Source organism: Schistosoma haematobium, chromosome 1, assembly GCF_000699445.3.
Source record: "Schistosoma haematobium chromosome 1, whole genome shotgun sequence".
Lineage (NCBI taxonomy): Eukaryota > Metazoa > Platyhelminthes > Trematoda > Strigeidida > Schistosomatidae > Schistosoma > Schistosoma haematobium.
In genome coordinates, this window is record NC_067196.1 from 27299599 (window position 1) to 27320440 (window position 20842).

The window sequence follows — 20842 nt, forward strand, 5'->3', positions numbered from 1 at the left end:
AATGATTGGTAATATGAATTTTAAACAAATAACAATATAAATGGATAATTACTAATAATAATCATTTTCATTTAATGTTACAAATACAAAATTGGATGTTTTATTTGTTATGATTTGTAAAATTATGAATTAGTAGTATAGAAAAATGGAAGTAATGAGTATGGAATTAAAAAGAAAAAAAACAATTCATGGGAATTTATACGAATATTCGTCAAGATTAGAACGAATAGTTTGACAAGAATTGGGCGCCGAGTATAGAGAAGTCATTCTATGTGAAAATTATATTTGAAATAATCTCAACGATTGAAATTTAAATAATTCTAACGTTTCGTCCGGACAAGTTAGCTGGGTTTTAATTTCAATCGATGAGATTACTTCAAATATAATTTTTAGACATAATGAATTCATGGGAATGTTTATATAATTTTTTTTAAGAATTTTTATATGAATAGATGATAAAGAAATTTTAAAAAAAGAAATTGATCATTCATATAGTTTATGAATGTGTTAGAATATTGAGTTGATGTTAATCATAATCCTAATTAAATGATTTCTAATTAAGAAATTTTAATGGTTTCACCAACTATCCTCCCTTCTTCTCCACATTAACGTCACCAACTGTCGGGTAGCAACAATAGACATTACTGTCTAGGTTTCTTTGGAAGTTATTTTTTTCACATTATTATTAAAATTACTTAAATGTTTCTACATATTATTCATATACTTTATGAACGATCTATTTCTTTTTTATTTCTTTACCATATACGCATATAAAAATTCTTAAGAAATTATATATGCATTTCCATGACTTTGTAGTATTTATTAACACCACGTTACAAGTCACAACGAATAAACATTCCCATTTGTATTTATAACGCCAGATGAGAAGTAATCGGGAATACTTAATTCATTTATTCTTACAAAAATTCATTATGATTAAAATATTTAGTTGATATTATGACTAAACCACTAGAAAGTTGACTCAAACTAAGTCAATTTATTTATCCCTTTTGACATGTTTTGGCCTATTTTTCATGTGTTTACTTTTAAACGTTACTAAAGGCTAATAATTTGACTTTGCTTGTGATTGGATACAAGGAAGTTATATCTCTAGTAAGTTCTGATAATGGTTCTCATAGTAAACATAAATACATCATTGTAGACATTATATTTATTATAACTACACGTTCAGTAAACAACTCCGTTCCTACATTCATAACCGTGCATTACGTTTGTGTAATCATTAATAAGTGCTTTATTAACTAACAACAATAAAGCAAATAAATATATGTTATGTGATTACTTTAAAAATAGCATTGGCTCTAATAATAGTAATAGTGAAAATAATAATAATATGGAATTTAATCATTTGTTCACATCCAAACATTACTGTATTGAATTGTTTGTTTCGAACGTTATTTGAGGATGTAACAATGATTTTATCATTTTTCATTTAAGATGAAACAGTGTAGGCAAATGTTTCAGCGTGAAAAAGCCAATTTGTAATTACTTATCGTTAAGCTATTCTATTATTCATAAGCTCATTATCAAGTGAAATAATCCTAACAGTATTACAAGGAAACATGGTAGAATTCACTTGCTATTGTGGATTAATTTTCTCTTACATGATCAACTTATTCAACATAATATTTAGTATCATTTATGTTGTATCAAGGTTTACATTTTATTCAGTGAAAAATTTGTATGTAGAAGATTTCTTCTCAATATATTGAAGATTTCAAAATACTTGTGAAAATTCGACGAAATCTGTTAATGCTTTAAGTTATTAGATTCATTATATGCACTAACTAGTTGGATATTCTGTTGTGTCATTCAGAAATGTTTTTTTCGCAAGAAAAGCTGATTATCCACAATCGCTTGTCTGTCTTAAAGGTTATAAAATCAGTTCACTGATGAAAGTTTTACCAAAAAGAAAGGATGTGGAATATATTAGAACATCTAATACTGTATTTAAGTTAGTGTCTTTATTTAAGAATGATATTTGTATTACCTAATGTCAATTGCCCACACAAGATTTATTTCGAATACTGGGAACAAAAAAGAATATAACTACTGGTTTTCCTATATCTTATAATCCATCTTTTACATATAGTTACTGTTTCCTGCATATTGCTGAATAAATTTATAAAAATGGGTTTGGAAGACTCGTTATTACAGAAACAAGCGTTTTTCATCAATGTATAATCTCTATTCACAGAGTTTTGTTCCATTCTGTGCATATCTATTTCACAAGTGACATCAAAAAGTGCTTAAGAAAGCTATATTGAAAAAAAGTGCCTGTGTGATGTCATAAGTGATCCCAAATGAAAACATTAACACTTTTGGAAGAGTATTATGAAAATCAATTATATGTGTAAGTCCTTAAATGACAGCAGCAAAGGATAAATACATAACAATTTGCAATGAAGCTGTTAATTCTATAAGGAAATTCCTCAGTGAAACCTTATAAACCTTACAATATAATTGAGTAATATATTGTTGGGCATCTTAATCTTATCTGTTCCCAAGATCATGCCATTTAATTACGTTATATTAATAGTCGTTGAATAGTTAACGTTTATAGATACCGAGTTTCCTGATATACATACTCAGTATGCAGTATATCTAGATATCAGTGATAAATACTTACATAAGAATTTAATGAAAGTCACGAAAAGGATTTAAACGTTAATTCAAATATTGAATTCGGTGTGTGCTTATGGATATACTTGTCCAATAACTTATGTGCTTTGAGAATTGACGTAACTTACGTGAATGCTTTTGATGGTTTGACCATGATAACCAATAACATTACTTTCTTCTGTTCCAAGCAAGTTTATTATGTAATAAATGTACTTTAAATTTATCAGCTTAAAATTAAAAACCATTGCATTATTGGTATAGATTTTCGGCTCACATTCATAACGTTGCGGATTAAAATCCCATTCCATCTACCTAAGTTTAAGACGTCATTTGCTATCACCATTGCCCATCTAAAATGAGGCTCAAAAAGTGCAAATTTTCGTATCTTAAAATTGCCATTACGATTGAACTTAATTAAAAACAAATAACAAATTTACACGGCTTTAACCAGGCAACTGCGTAACATGCAGTCTGACGTTTGATTTCAGTCATATTATATTCCTTGATCAGTAAAATAATCAGATTCATGTTTTCATATTAAAATTAAGTATTTAGACTAAGACGTTTTGAGAATATTGTATGTGTATAAACTCACTTACTTTTCAGCCTCTTTTACACAGGATTCCAATTCAGCTATTCTGCGAACCATTATTTCTTCTGTCAATTTATTACCATTTTTATTATTGATCACTTGTTCCCATTGTCTTGTTGCTCGTTCACAGCTCCGTTTAAATTCATCTAATCTATTTAAGGTAGGTGTATTTGATGTGTGAATTACCCTAACATCTTGTGGTATACGTCGTATTTTAATAGGAACACTGATTTGTGGTCTTGATATACTTTCATAATTATTTGTTTGAGGCACATTACTCTCTGGTGCTAATTTAGTAACCGTAGATAAAACTTTATGTGATGTCAAATTACTGTGACCATTGATATTTTCATCCGATTTTTTAGGTAAATTTTCTACATGATGATGATATTGATATGAACTGCAAGAAGATGAATAACTTGGGTATTTATTTGTTACACGTGTCTTAACATAATCAGAAAAGTCCGGTGGTGATGTAGGATAACCAGCTGATGAAACAGTATCAAAGTAAGATTTGACAGACTTCTCTTTAACTTCTTCAGTTTCTGTAATGGATGATCGTATGATCTTTTTTAGTGGAGGAACATTTGTTTTGGATTTTGTATCACTTGTTGGTGTGTTGTCTGACATTGAAACAAGGAAGAATAGAATACATAGAAAATAAGTAAAAACTATTATCAAGTTATATTACCTTATCTAAAAGTTTTAAATATGAGTAAAGGATTAGCGATATTCTTGCATACGTTTCACATATCTCATTTTAAAATTATTGTTCGATTTTTATCAGTTATTTATCATTTAAACATATATAATACCCACAAATATTACTTAAAGCTTTACAAGAATTGTCATCCGACTATAAAAAACCAATAACAGTGCATTTTTAATTGTAAATTTTGATTTTAGCTTACAAATTCATTTATAATATTAACTGCAGACCGTCATAATGAATTCAAATCGGGTCTTTTATTGTCATCAATTTATGTCAACGCTAATACACTAACCTTAAAGTATTTAAAGTTAAGATGTGTGTAAAATGAACCTCGTCAATAGTTATGATGAAATTAATGAAGTTAAGACGCTTGTTTTTCTCTACTATTTATATGTATTTATCGTAGATTCATGCATTTTTGAAATATGCAAATTGATATAATCAGTTATTTGTAGATATTCTTAAGGAAATGAAAGCCGTTTGTAAGTTTTAATTAACACTATTCGATAAATTACAACCATTTACATTGTTGTTATCGTATAGAAGCGCAGTTGAGTAATATGTCCTTGTCTCAGTTATATATTTAATAGTAATTTCGTCTGTCAATGTTATGTATCAAGATTCAAATTTTTTCTGTGGTTTAATTATTACAGTTTTCACATGAAAGTATCTAAGACAATCAACTACATAAGTGTAGTATGATAGAACTACCAACTTTATAAGTCAAGTCAATATTTACATATGTATATCAATCTTTCACATAATTTACGAGTCTGATTTTGTTTTTTAATTTAAGCATGATTTTCGACAAGTTTACTTAACTACATTAAGAGATCTAGTTTCATTATTAAATGACATATAATATAAATACTAACATGCACAATATCTGTCATATTATAAATACGCATAAAACTCTCTACATCACTTTTTCTAGTCTCCACAATAATATTGTCAAAATATATATGTAACATTTAATTTTTTATTCTATAAATCAAAGAATCATTCTAATAGTAAAAGATTTTATATTTAACAATATTGCTGAATTATATAAATATAGAACATAAAACGTTACATAGAGTTTCTTTTCTTATGAGATTTATTATTGCCAGAAAATGACTATTGTGAAATTCTATCGAATATATTGTGATTAAAGAATAAAACCGATAAATTAGTACTTTTCATCAAAATATATGCTTACTACAAGAAACGAAATAATAATTTTGAATAGGGTAATTTATAAGTAAATTTAACGCTCATCTACTTATGAATTCCATATCTATGAAACTCAATATGTTTATATTAGTCTATTTTTATTTTTATTTATACAAAAATGAAGGTTTATTTGGAAACAATCATGATGGTAGAGATTCAGTAACTCATGTTATATATATTTATGATTACAAATGAAGGATGTTACCAATTATTTAATTCATCAACATACTACAATAATAAGAAGTACAAAATTCGGTAAAGTATCGAAACTTCCAAATATATAGTCTTTAAATTGATATAATATTGAATCATGGATAGTAATAAAAAGATTGAAAAAACTATGTATAAGTTAGTAATCTTGTCAGTAAACAAACAGAAACAGAAACCATTCGAGTGAAATAAAAACCAAGAACTAATTTTCTCCATTAGTATTCTAAGTTATTTAAAACAAACAGAATTGTAGTTCATAGTTACGTTATAAACTGACATTCAGAATGATAATACGAAACAGTACGTAGCATTATAGAACTTCATTTTCCTAGCACAGGACTCATTACTAGATTATTCTACCCGACCCAGAATCAGCGAGTCGCTCTGATACTGATTAATCGTTGAACTACCGAGTTGAAATTTCTAGGTTTACATCTACAAACTCAACTACTTGACTCAAACCTGTAAACTGTAGAATGGTTAACATCATTAATTATATAGTTTTATACATTCATAAGTGTTGTTATAAATTAAACCGTTACTCAACTATTTTGTGTGATACATCATACTCTTTATCGAATATATATGGCAATATACCTATTTACAGAAAAAAAAATAACTATCGGACAATTTTTTATCTACCTGAAGATCTCTTCTATTGATTTTTAGGATAATTAAAATCTGATGCATAAACACTTTCTTACAATTAGAACGACCTTTAGTTCAACCGATTCAACATGGAATTTTACTTCACAGATAAAATCATCAAAAATATTTGATTTTAGAAATGTTTTATTTTTTGGACATCGATTCAACTAGAAAGATCATGGATCTGACATATAAGATATTATACTATAAGCTAGAACCATTAACAATCCGTTTTTGTCAATATTTATATTGTTAAATAACTCTTTAAATGAATTCATTTAGAAGTTATACCATAATATCGACATTTCATCATATTTGTGTAATGTGAAGTTATACCGTTTACGTTTATTTGTTTTCTGTCAATATTATTTAAATAAACCTGTCAGTAATATCTGATTATGAACTTATTAGATGTGGATAAGAGCTTTCTTTGTATTAAACCGAAATGCTCTCTGTAATCTCCCTATAAAAGCTACTGGGAATTTCTGTCGTTATCGATTTTGGCAACTCATTAAATTTCCAATTGATTTGTTACTGAGTAGTGATTGATATAATGTTAGTCAAGTCATGATTAGTAGTGGCTAGGTTCTGTCGATCAGTTATAAATGTGACTAACACACTAAGTAACTCGAAATTGCGTGCACCATGTTGTGATGGTCGTTAGGAAACACAGAATATCCTATTTCGAGTCAATTAAACTAAACTCTATGTTGTAAGTTGATCGATTGGATCTGATCAGCATTTAGAAGTAATTGGTGAGTATGTCATTTGTTATTGGTTGATATTCAATCATTTTTAAATGCATTTCATTGCTACAGGAGGTCAGTAGAGTCCCAAATAACTCAGTAGCAACATCTCTGAATGTAAAACTGAATAGCTCAGATTCAAACCCATGGAAGATTACTTTACCTCTAATTTTGCAGGTGCATTCTGCTCAAGAATGTCAAAAAGCATAAAACCTACGGCAATGAAGTCCCTCTTGACTACGTCAAACTATGTAATATCACCCGAGTTCTTACTAACACTTAATTATGAACGATTGGTAGCCAACTTTACCTCGTGACGGTGACCATACAGTTAAGTTTGCTTCGAAAAACAATTGGCGATTATTAGGAACAGTACTTATGAACTAATCTTAAGAAGAAATTTATGAACGTATTTATAAAATGTCTTTCTAACTGATATTATTTACCATAATAGTTTATTTCTAAAGAAACTTATAAATTGTGAGATTAATACAACCTCTGTCATTTGTATATTATCATTCACTACAGTTAATATCCCATGGTACTACATGAATTCATCTACTAAAAAGTTATTGCTTTTATGAAAGAAATCTTAATTCACCTATGAAGTAAGTATATTGTAATTACGATTGTTTCATTCGGTAGCATATACTTCATCACAGTAAAAAAATTCTAAACACATTAAACGTGATATCTCTACGAATTCCATCTTAAATTTAGTTTTGAACACTTGAATAAGTGTTTCTTTCATTAAATCTTTTGTACCATTCATCCTTAATCCTAAAAGTATTCAAAAAGCTATGTATCAAACTAGTACTATTCAACTTACGATTTCATATATATGTATCAAAATACAGAAAAGAATGAAAATTTAATAGTCAGCATAGTATCCTAATGTAAATTTTAGGTTGACATATGTAACTACTTCATTAAAATAAATCTCAAGTAAACAAACATACCACAATCTTTTTATAGCTGAAAAACATAGATGACTCAGATTTTTGAGTTGTCAATAGTATAAAAGTCGAGCAACAATAATATAGTGTTTCACCTAATATATATATATATATATATATATATATATATATATATATATAAACGTTGTTAATAATAATAAGGTAACAAGATATGACTGACACGTTTAATGATAAGTCAAAAAAATGTATGAAATTCTTTGAAAACCAAAGGCAAATTACTGATATAGAATGCTTAATTTCGATAAAAAAAATCTACCAACAGATGATATGTTATCTTTGAAACTGTTATTCATGTGATGGATGTTTAAATATCAACCATTCAACAAATATGTATTAAACAGTTTAGTTACCGTGATTCAGTTACTTTAGATTAGTTTTGTCCCTAAAACTCTTCTTCCTCAGAATTCACTAAATAAAAATAATACTATTTGCAGCATTGGTGATAAAATTAATAACCAGTATGGAATATATTTTTCAATTTTTCAGTTCTTAACAGTCTGTAAAACGTTTTTTGAATGCATATCAATGCATCAGGGCAACATAGCTAAATGTGCGATTTCCTTGTAATCTTTGTACAGTTGAAAAAATAACTATATACACAATTTAAAGACTGTGATAAAGAGAATGACAATGGAAAAGCTAATCTACCGAGTAAAAATTAATATGTAGAGTCAGAGGTTTTCATATTGCATACATCACCTTCGATATAGAACTAACAATACGCCATACAAAAAATACTTAAGCATAAACCATTATTTACAAAACCTATTTGTGGTTAAGTAAGTGGATTTGCATATTTTTCATCTTGAATGACCTATCCTATTCTAAAAACGTCATCAATATGGATTTTTAACTTCATGTAGACCAAGTAGTCACTTTTCTAACCATTATTGTATAAGACATTCGTTGTATAAAGTATTATAAAACGATAACTCAATTAATTCGTTCAAAAATCAGCTTCGTTTAATAATCACTAATAGACTGTATTCGCAACTCGAAAACAACATTTAGGTAGAAAAAACGTTTTATGTACATGAACTGTCGGCATTTATTCATTATTTATTTATTTGAACATATAAATATTGGTACAAAGGGGCACCACATACATATACGCCGCACAATTCGCTTGATTTGCGTGTGGGCTGTGATACTGCCCCAGTAACCCAACTGAAACAGGTGATTTCCTAAGGAGGATACACCCGGAGCCTTCGACCTGAAGGTCTGATCCACAAGGCAGTGGAGCATCGTAAGGAGATGCAGTCCCATTGTAGCCGGTGACCAACAATTGGTCCATACGCCATTTGTTCCTTCAGGATCCCGGAACTCATGTGCACCATTAGTTTGGAATCAGAGTTTTTTAACTCCCCTAGGTGGACCGTCCGTGTCCATCGACATGGCTAAAGCACCGGACATTCGCTTTTGTCCTTTCATTTCCGTGAACAACAACGCCGTCACGAGAAGGCAGTGAGTAGGATTTCCCTGGGAGTGGCTATATACGCATGACCATTTGAAAACATTTTGAGAGGGAGAGCTAACTCTCCCCGCCCTCGACCGTACCAGGGTATTTGGGGGCAATAAAAGCAGTATTAAGTTTGAAGTGATCCATAAAGCTTATTGACGTGTTTAAGAACTACTATAGCAATCAACCGTAGTAGCTGCCAAACATTTGCTTGAACTGAATCAAAGTGACATACACATTTCATGCAACAGTTATATTGTGGATGAAAAGAACGATCAAACCATAACAATCAAGTACTGTTATATATTACGTCATTTGATGATGAATCAGAATGAATATGAAAGTATCTTATTTATGATTTTATAAATTAACGTTAGAAAACCTTAACTAATTATGGTTTTGAACAAGGTTAAGAATAAACTATCACACACCTCAGAACTATTAGATGAAAATAGTCATCTATCGTTTATGTTGTATTAAAAGTGTAAACATGTTATTTCGAATAATGATTTACATTCTGTTATCGACCTTCCATACATATCATATCTATATTGAAAACTAGTTATATGGAAAGGCTGCAAACATTGGACATTGCACTAGAGCGCTACTAGGGATATATAATCCATATTATATGACGGTTAACTAATTAAGCATTAGTATATGCTACTGAATTTCATTTTATTACTTTACATTATTATTCTCAATATCTCGTCTTGAAAGTATTTCTATAACTTGTTTATATCATAATAAGCAGCATGATTGTTATTATAGAAATCGGAATAATTTATAATTTAACTAATTCATCATTTTCATTGTCTTGTCAGCATTCCATAACTTTAAGAATACTTAGACAAATAAATGAATATGCATACCATCTCTCCTTTTATTTATGTGTTTTTTTTCTACAATAGATCAAGGTTTCATATGTTTGATCTTATTTTGATCGAATACATGATCCTACTAAAAACTGATTTTCAATAATTCATTTTACATTTTAAAAAAATAAGAAAAAAAGTATATTTTCACAAATACATATATATATATATATATATATATATATATATGTACTAAGATTACGTCATTTCAAATAATCCATTACTTAGTATCTAATTATTCATTGAAATAACCCATATTATTATAAATTCCAAAAAAAGTGTTTTGTGCAATAAATCAATAAAAATACAAGTCAATTAATGAGTTGATAATTTACATTTCGAATGATAGCCGTTTCGTTTGTTTGTTTGTTTTTTCTAGTAAATTCTTTATCGAATGAATTAACTTTATTATTATTATTATTCTGTCAAGTTTTTCTACAGAACTCTATTAAAGAAATAATAATAATAAATTGATTGATATAATTATTTCTTAATAGTTATATTGATGAGAAAAAAACAAACCATTTTATTATATACAAATAGAATAATCTTAAGAAAAAAAATTGAATTAATTTCAATAGTGTAATAAGAAGATGAAGATTATTAGAACTATGTGTTATATTAGAGCAATACATTTCGAATAATCTGATCATACATAATACACTTGTTAAATATATATATATACGATTAGCTTCCCTTCCTCGATATACTTCTGAGTAGACGAGAAGATGGCTCAATCAAAAGATCCATTTATAGAAAATCAATGTGGACAAGTCACTACCTTAATTACTATAGTTATTACCCCGTGCAATACAAACGTGGTTTGATAAGGTGTCTATTTAACAGGATGGACCATATTTGTACAAACGATTCCACTAGTGATGATATTGGGTTGCTAAATAGAACATTGATGGAACATAGCTATCCTCTTAAATTCATAGAAAGATGAAAAGTTCATAGTACAGTAAGAGAAAAAAAGCCTGTCTACATTATTTTACCATTTAGAGATGATTCAAGTAGCCTTTTATTGAAATAAAGGCTTAAATCAGTCATTAACAAGACATATTGTGCAGCGAAAGTCAATATCAAGGAAAAAACAAGGTTCGTGCTTCATCGAAAACCTAAAAGACAAGAAAATGATTGCGTCACATCCCACTGTGTTTACTAATTTAAGTGTGTGTGTCGTCACACATAAATTACTTACTTACTTACTTACGCCTGTTACTCCCAATGGAGCATAGGTCGCCGGCCAGCATTTTCCAACCCACTCTGTCCTGGGCCTTCTTTTCTAGTTCCATCCAATTCTTGTTCATTTTTCTCATGTCTATCTCCATTTCTTGGCGTAATGTGTTCTTTGGTCTTCCTCTTTTCCTTTGGCCTTAAGAATTCCATGTGAGGGCTTGTCTTGTGACGCAGTTGGGTGCTTTCCTCAATGTGTGTCCTATCCACTTCCAGCGCTTCTTCCTAATTTTTTCCTCCACTGGGATCTGGTTTGTTCTCTCCCACAGTTGGTTGTTGTTAATAGTGTCCGGCTAACGGATCCAAAGTATTTTGAGTAGACAACTGTTAATAAACACCTGTATTTTCTGGATGATGGCTTTCGTAGTTCTCCAGGTTTCTGCCCCATACAGTAGAACTGTGTTGATATTTGTATTGAAAAGTCTGACCTTGGTGATGGTTGACAGTTGCTTTGAGTTCCAGATGTTCTTCAGTTGTAAATATGCTACTCTTGCCTTAACGATCCGCGCTTTCACATCTGCATCAGATCCACCCTGTTCATCAATGATGCTGCCCAGATATGTAAGGGTTTTTACATCTTCCAAATCTTCTTCGTCAATTGTGGTTGGATTGGTGTATGCTGTGTTGTATCGGAGAACCTTGCTTTTCGCTTTGTGTTTGTTGAGACCTACTGCTGCCGAGGCTGCTACTACACTGGTCGTCTTCTCCTGCATTTGTTGTTGCGTTTGGGATAGAAGGGTCAGATCATCTGCGAAGTCTAGATCGTCCAACTGCATCTTAGATGTCCAATGTATCCCGTGCTTCCCTTCAGATGTTGATGTCTTCATGACCCAGTCGATCACCAGGAGAAAGAGAAAGGGTGAGAGTGAGCAACCTTGTCTGACACCGGTCTTTATCTCGAACGAGTTTTTCAACTGTCCTCCATGCACGATTTTGCAGTGTAATCCATCATAAGAATACCGTATGATATTGAATAACTTCTCAGGTACGCTATAGTGTCGAAGAAGCTTCCATAGTGTTGTTCTGTTCACGCTATCAAATGCTTTCTCGTAGTCAATGAAGTTGATGTAGAGTGATGAATTCCATTCAATTGATTGCTCCACAATGATCCGTAGAGTTGCGATTTGGTCTGTACACGATCGATCCTTACGGAATCCTGCATGTTGGTCACGAAGTTAGGTGTCTACGCAGTCCCTCATCCTGTTTAACAATACCCTGTTGAAGACTTCTCCCGGTATTGAGAGAAGAGTGATGCCCCTGTAGTTATCACAGTTGCTGAGATCGCCTTTCGTCGTCACACATAAATAGGGAGGAGTAATCGTGATCTCAAAATAAGGGTGTGTGAACATGTACGTAAATGATTGTAGAAACGTATAGAATAAAATAACCCAATAAGAGTAAAGATAAGCATCCATCATCCTCTACTGCCAAACACATAATTGAAAACAGGTCATACGATTGATCTTAACTCGGCTTTTGTGGTGTTGTACAAAAGTGAAAAGGAGAGTATACTAAGGTTTATTAAAGGCTTAGCCACGCGAAAATTCAAACCCCTTTTGTGTATTCAAAAACAATTTGTTCTCACCGTAAACCTACCGTGGTAATATTAGCTTATTATCCAGAGTGATGAGGTTTAAAATTGTTTTCACATTATTACTTTAATATATTTGTCTCCTCTTAGCCTCCATTTATAGTCTAGTTGACCATTTATATATATTTATATATATAAATGTTCTTAACAAGTGTGTTATGTATGATCAGATTATTCGAAATGTATTGTTATATTCGATAATTTTGTTGTCTGATTGTATTTTCCTTGAAAAAGCTTGGACCAGATTGCTAGGCGAAACGTTGGAATTACTTCAAATTCTGTCGCTGAGATTTTACAAATATATATTATTCCTCTTTAATGACTCACATTAACTCAGCGCCGAAATATTGTGAAACTATTCGTTCAAATTTAGACGAAAGTTCTTATTTAATATAACACATAGTTCCAATAATCTTCATCTTCTTATTACACTATTGAAATTTATCAAAGGGACTAATTGGTTTAATTAATTATTTAACATTTTGATGATTATATTATTGGTAAAGAGTAGTGCACAAAATGAATATTAACATTTATTTATCTAATTCTAACAAACTAACATATCTTCGTTTTATAAATAATAGGTAAGAAACATACTGATAGATCATAATGTACAAACTGATTTGTATTATTTGTTTTTTTGTTGCTTTCAGTACAACTTAATGAATGCTAGTGAGAGGTTTATTTTCTCCATGAAGCGTAATGGGCGTAAGTAACAGCTGAATGAATTATAATATGAAAAGTGTTTATATAATAGAAGATTAACATTAGTTAAATGAAACCTACGAACTTACACTTTATAGTGACTGATACATACTAAAAATTCGTCAGTCACATAAAATCCAACGTTAAAAGGAGAATTGAATGTGTATTACCTCAAGTGTTCAATCATGATGATTTCAAATGGGTGAAATAGTGTTTTTTAAAAAATCACTTATTTTATCATCGATAAGCTAAGGAAATGAAGAACAACTATACTGAAAGTTGTGAACAAAATTTATACAAACCTAAATGAATTCAGTAAAAGGTTCACTTGCGACATCAGTCTGTTATATTGATTTCTTCCACACTTATTATGAGTATTCGACTAATGAATCGACCACAACTATATGTTAACTTTACAGATGTTTCACTAGTTAATATAGTGATCAGGCCGTGTGAAATGTAAAAGAAAGGTTTATACGTTTGAAAAATTTGTCTATTCTAAAACACTTTCTCTTTTATTTATCTGAAACTCATTCATTTAAAACTATAGTTATCAAATCAAAATTATGGTGAATGACAATTTTAAAAACAGTAAAATCCTTTTTATTCTATGTTCTGCGAATATGTTTATTACAATGAATTTACACTTGAACATCGATTTCTGTATCGATTGTAATACTTTGTAAATATCAATCATACGCTCACATACGTTTTCATCATTTTATTTCTTTATGGTAATGCTACAACTGATCCAACTCACTAGTTTTGTTCTTCAAATAGAAATTTATGTTGTTTACCAATCGGTATCGATTACAATTAACTGGTACCAAGTATAAACATTTTATTCCCGACAACAGAATAAATAAATTAGAGTCCCGAATGTAGGCGAGCAATTACTTTTTCATTTTCTGATGAAGGTTTCAATGTAGTTCTTCAAAATCACTTAATAGTTACTCGTTAGATGTTTTTCAATCAGCCAACAAACAATAATACATGGATTAGTTATTTGATTATAACATCGCAAAAATTGTTGTTTATTTAAAATGTCCTAAAATACCATATAAGACTAACAATTATTACACTATACATAAGTTCGATCTTGCTCAGTGAAAATCTAAATTCAGTTGAAATGTTTGCAAAGGTTTTTCAATTTAAAAAAATATCAGTTGGTTATGACTGACTTAAGTAAAACTTTATAACCTCTCTGAGGCTTTATTCAGTATTACTTATCGAGTTAATGATAAAAATTAAATTCCAATAATCAAAAACCTATATTCAATCTATCGAGACCAAAATTAACCCACTATACACACACGATTGAATTTTATATTTATTACTAACAACACCTACCATACCATTTGTCAGTCTAATGAAAAAACGATTAATTCATTTTTGCTTCATCTATGCGATTCTTGAAAAAAGTATTTGTATCTAAGTACTTAACTATTAGCAAAACGTTTTCATGGGCATAGATTATAATTCATTTTCCTAAAACATTTTTTAAACATATTTTAAACTCTCTTTTAATGCGTACTTACCATAAGCAATTACCTCCATCATTGCAATACATAAATAGAATTATGTAGAGGTGTGTTAAATGATCAATTTTTAGTAAATGAGAGAACATTAAAGCTGAGAAATAAATACTGAACTATTTTCTGATCAGCCATATTGATAATGAATTTCTTGAAAGACCTATTGAATCTAACCTCTGATTACTGAATAGGCGACTAAGAAACAAAGTGCGTTCTCTGAACAAACGACTGAAATTAAGTTACGAAACATCGGAAATACAATTTTCTACTCATCATAATATTACAAAAATATATTTATTATTAACTTTCAACGCATTTGGTATCGATACCTACTAACGAACTTAATCTTTTTTCGTTCCATTTATGAGTTGATTGAAATTGTATTAATTAAACGTTAGAAGTTGACATCAAAGACGATAAAATAGGAAGATATTTAAATTAGAAAATTTGGTATCGTATTGTTCATTGATGCTAAATGGAAAGCCAAGAACAGCCTTTCTACATTACTTTAATTTAAATAACGTTGTTCTTCATTACCATAGTGTTGTTTATAATTATTTTCTAGAAAACCGATTTTTGCTTCACTCAATATGTTTTAGTCATAACCTATTATAACCATGATTTTTTGTCAGTGTCTATAAACAAAGTGACGTAAGCAATTCATGGAATTGAGACTGATAAAAAGTATGGTGAACTAACTTTAAATTTTGATTAAATCACAATTCAGGTTTGATACAAGGTTGAGAAAAATGGTTATCGACAGCCAAACATACATTCTAAGGAAAGTCATTTAATTGACCTTAAGGTAGACTTAAGATTCTGTGTTAAAACTATCAGGAGGTTATTTGTAGGTCAGTAGGAGCGGTTATTATGAACAAAATTGTCAATAAGTCTAAAAATAGTTGGGTGTCATGCTTAATCCATGTTGATAATCCATTATGTATATTATTCTAATAAGTATTTTGGATATATGATATGAGTTTTGTAATAATATGAACTATTTCTCTCTTATATAATGGCTTATTTACTGAATTAACCTTTGTTCATTTCTAACATAAAACATCATGATATTCAATTGTTTGATCAAACTAATCGAAATATTTTGCTTAAACAGACTGTGTCAAATACATCAAGTTGATCTTTGCATTACATTCTGTTTTAATTTATGAAGGATAAAATAACTAATCCGAGATTGATTGTACTTCAAAAGGTTTTAAAGCGGAAAAGTTAGCTGTTAAATATTGTCAGTTAACACCGACTAATATAATAAGTCTAATTAATCTAGAATTTAACGTAACATTGCTTAAGCACAGAAACCATTGTAACAAGTGACATGACAGTGATGATTCACTGACTTTCTGTGCATTCTGTTTGCTGATTATTAAATAAAGTTGTTACTTATGTCCTAAGTAAATCTCACAATCTGTCTACGTCGACATAATACATGTGTCACTTTTACAGAATCACAACAAACAAACGTTTATAGGTTTTGTGCGATAAATCTTAGGTTCTAAGAAGTTAATGTCATGACTTATTATAAATATTTCTTTTTTAAATGTATTTAAAATAGTCTATGTTTAGGTTAAATTAACCACAATAAAGAGAACCTCTTATTTTTAATGCGAATTTTGATTATTTTTACTATGAGTTAATCATCAGATAGCGATTGATTACTTAATGACAATTAACATTCATGTTTATAAAGTGTTTAGTCCTGATTGCATTAGACTAATCTAAGAGTTGTGTAACCACTAATCTAAGTGATTTAGTTCCAAGTTAACAATATTTTCATGTCAAACGACTGTGAATTTTTTGTGTCGCCTAACCAGTCGCATGTGAACTACATATGTCAATGCGTGAATTATAATGTTGAATATTGATATGATGGAAAGAAAATTCAATTTTCGATTGATTTACTCATCATGAGTTTTGTTCAAGATTACTTCCGTTTCGATTCAATGTAATGATTACTCAATGTATTATTTATTTCCTTTTCTCGTATGATATTTTATTCTGTATAATATGCGATATTCTTCTATCCCATTGACATGAACTATGCTCATTATAGGATTTGTTATAACTCGAAGTATTTTTTCATGTATGTGATTGCATCCTAATTATTAAGGAAAATGGGTGTACAATCAATATATAAATGAGTGTATTTTCTACTAGAGTTGTTGTCGTCGTCATAGTGTTTTGGGTTAATAAATCACCACTTATACCAGTCTTTGTGTTCTCACTTTCGCATCGTGGGAATTGCAGAGGTCCCTCATTCCGAGTATAAGTTGTAGGCGTTTCCGACATAACAATCAACGACGACCAGATGCAAAAAGTAGCATTGAAAGAGCCAAGACAATAAGCATTCAAACGACAAGTTATAACAAATATAACCATATATAATGTCGACGATATATAAATGCTTCCGAATATTTGACATACTCGATGAAAGTTTATCAACAATAATAAAGTAAAAATTCAACTTTCTCCTAATTTGTTATTAAACATCGAAGTACCATACAAAGTAGCTTGCTTCTTAAGCCTTTGTACTCGATGGACATTTACTAAGCCTCAAAGTAACCACCATATATATCTATTTCTTAAAGAAGGGCTGCTCAATAGACAACGCATTTGTTTATTTCCAAAACGTAATTAGCATTCTATGATTTTCTAATATCACATTTTAATATTTCATTTGTTACAAGGGTGTAATTCTACAGTGCTAGAAATAATGGCAGGTATTTGACCACACATGTTTAAGTGTAGCTAGTTTTTTGTTGACGATAACTAGTTCAGTTAAGTAGCTTGTTATTTTACGTTAATCATAGATACACATATATACGATTCGAGTTAGATTAAGCTTGTATCTACTGTTGATAAATAAACAACGTTTTCTTCTACCGTCCAACTGTTTACGAATGTCATGTTTGATAGAATGATTCGACTGTAAATCTACTCGATAACCTAAAGCTATTGTGTTCACTATAAAGTCAGAATATCCTGACTCTGATTACGGATGAAATAACAGATACGTAAATCAAACCAAGACAAAATAGCAACTTGATATTGATTTTTATTTTTGATAAATGATATCAGCCCATGACATCATGTATATCAGTATGGTGAAAAAGAATATCAATCGTAACAAAATGTAATCGTTTGATAGTTATTTTATACATGAATAAATCGACTACAAAATATATTAAATAATTAACAATTATTCTTTGTATTGCTTACCTGTTGAATTTGTTGCCTCTTGTGATTTATCATAATCATTCAATGGTTGAGTATTAACTGAAATTTGTGATAATGAATTTGGTAATTTGTCTTTTGAAACAGTTTCAACTTCACTAACTTTTGAATATTCAAAAAGTGTATCATCTTCTTTATTAGTATCTAGTTGAGGTTCATCGGAATTTTTAAATGTTTTATCTTGTTGTTGTTCTGTTGTCATTGTTAATGTTTGTGATACTTGTGTTGGTGATAATCTATAATATTTTTTATTGGGAAAAAGGATTTTAGGCACAACATGAATATTCATTGTTTTCAAACTATGATAAATAGTTAAAATAATAAATCAATTCTGTTCTATAATATTTGTTTACTAAATGCTATTTTAATTGTTTATTAAGTATATCTACAGTAATAATAACTTTATCCAAACTTCATTATTTAAATAGTCTTCATAATTATAACAATTTGATCATTTTACTTTTGTTCTAGTAGATGTACAGGTTTTATATTCCATTAGTTAAATGACTCATTTAGAAAATAAACCATTCGAGTATTATGCCTTTTGCTTTGAAGAGAATCGATTTTATGTACTTGATGGTATCCAATAGAATGTTAGAGAATTAAACACTATGTTATTCTTAGTCTGATCGGTCAACTACGGTCATGTTTTATACTCTTTATCTATCCATATATATATATATATATATATATATATATATATATATATATATATAATTCAGTGGGTTATTTCATATGCAAATTAGTTAAGAAACGCATAGAATTTAATTTTGAATGTATCTGTTTTCAGTGTATTTGCTAGTAACTCTACCTTTTGTTGCACAGTTATTTTATTTGATCAGTTAAATTAGATCTTAAATAGATTTATTGAACACATATGAATTGTTTTCATTTGACAGTGATTAAGAACAATTTAACTTAATGAACACATTAATTAAACTTGAAATATTTGATTTAAATAAAAGTTTATGTAGAATAATAAAAGAAGGAAGAAAATATTAAAGAAATATTGTTTAAGAATAAAATATCTTCCTTGTAACTATTTTATAAAATAGACAAATGTACCTGAAGTTTACCATGAATTTAAATTTGTAGCTTTCAAAGAACATTTATTTTTGAAGTATTTGACAATGAATTAATCATTTAACAAATTGATTTCATAAACTAAATATCATTTTATCAATAGTACTGATTTCATGTAGTAAATTAAAGTAAATAGGATATAGTGGGGGGTAAAAATGAATTATATTACTTTATTAATAAAAAGTTAATTTCATCATTTGAGATTTGTTTCTTACACTTCAATAGTCTATTTGCAAAATGATGAAATTTTTATGTAATTTACATAAAATAAATACTAAATATATGAGTTAATGAACTTTTATATAATAGTTTATCTGTCTTTATTGTACCTTTAAGTCATTAGTTACCAACGGGACGATTAAAATGGAAACCTAATTTTTTTATTTATCAAGGTACAAGAATGTAATAAATCGAAAATAAGTTCACAACATTTGTTAATTAATTAAATGTTGAATGAATCGATGCTCATTAAAGAAATATACAGAAACCACCTAGCAATAGCTAATGTCATGTAGGCTATATTTTAGAGATGTTCCAAATTATAGGTCGATTATTAATTTGCACACCACATTAAGCAATCGTACATTGTGTGACATCTTACTTCAGATCTTAGTTGGTTGAAAACAAATTGCAAGAAATTATGATTTCGGATATCATACTAAATGGCAATTCTACAGGAGATGTCTGTTATCTGAAGTACTTTGATGCACTAAATCCGATTTAACACCATTTCATTGAGTATTAAAACCTTATGTGTTGACTGACAGGAATTCACGTCGAATATACAGTTGAAGGTCCGAGTCCTTGACTTAACATCAACTCCGAAATGCATTTTCATTCAAATGACGAATTTGAAATAGGAAGAAATGCACTGATAGCCACTATTCAACTCTACTCAGTATCTTTATGACTTGATGGCAATACCGAAGCGAACGCTTAGCATGCACATATGCCGAAAAAGACTGATCGTTTCCAGTTCAAAACATCACTGCAAAAATTAAAACAACCAATACTTAAAAATTATAATTCGCCTTATTTCACAAGCCAGTGGCTATCTGGACTCAGTAGATAAGTGGGTAACGCTACTCCACACATCCAACTGATGGGTCTTAAAAAGGACGAAACACGCATACTCGGTATTCGGTCCAATTTTAATTAAGCATCTATTTAAATGTCGTTCCTATGACTCGTCCTAATGATAGGTCTAACTTTGAAAAACATAGTCAGTAGCTCTGTCTGCTTAGTATAAAATTGAGATCAACTTATAATTTTATGAAAAATTTGTTAGTATCCATCCTTTAGCTGATTATGTCTTAAATTTGCCATAATGTAACAGTTGAATTCATCAGACAATGTAAACTAGACT

The 20842-nt window shown here is 29.5% G+C and overlaps 1 protein-coding gene across 3 annotated transcripts in view; it reads right to left on the reverse strand.

The window, feature by feature from the left end:
- MS3_00006450 (uncharacterized protein) overlaps positions 1-20842 on the reverse strand; it is a 54623-nt gene that overhangs the window by 22289 nt on the left and 11492 nt on the right. For all 3 annotated transcript variants that reach the window (XM_035730509.2, XM_051214610.1, XM_051214611.1), the window contains exons 2-3: positions 18379-18629; positions 3243-3858 (exon numbers count right to left, since the gene is read on the reverse strand). In XM_035730509.2, the coding sequence (XP_035588013.2) occupies positions 3243-3858; positions 18379-18629 (867 nt within the window). The remainder of the gene's footprint in view (positions 1-3242; positions 3859-18378; positions 18630-20842) is intronic.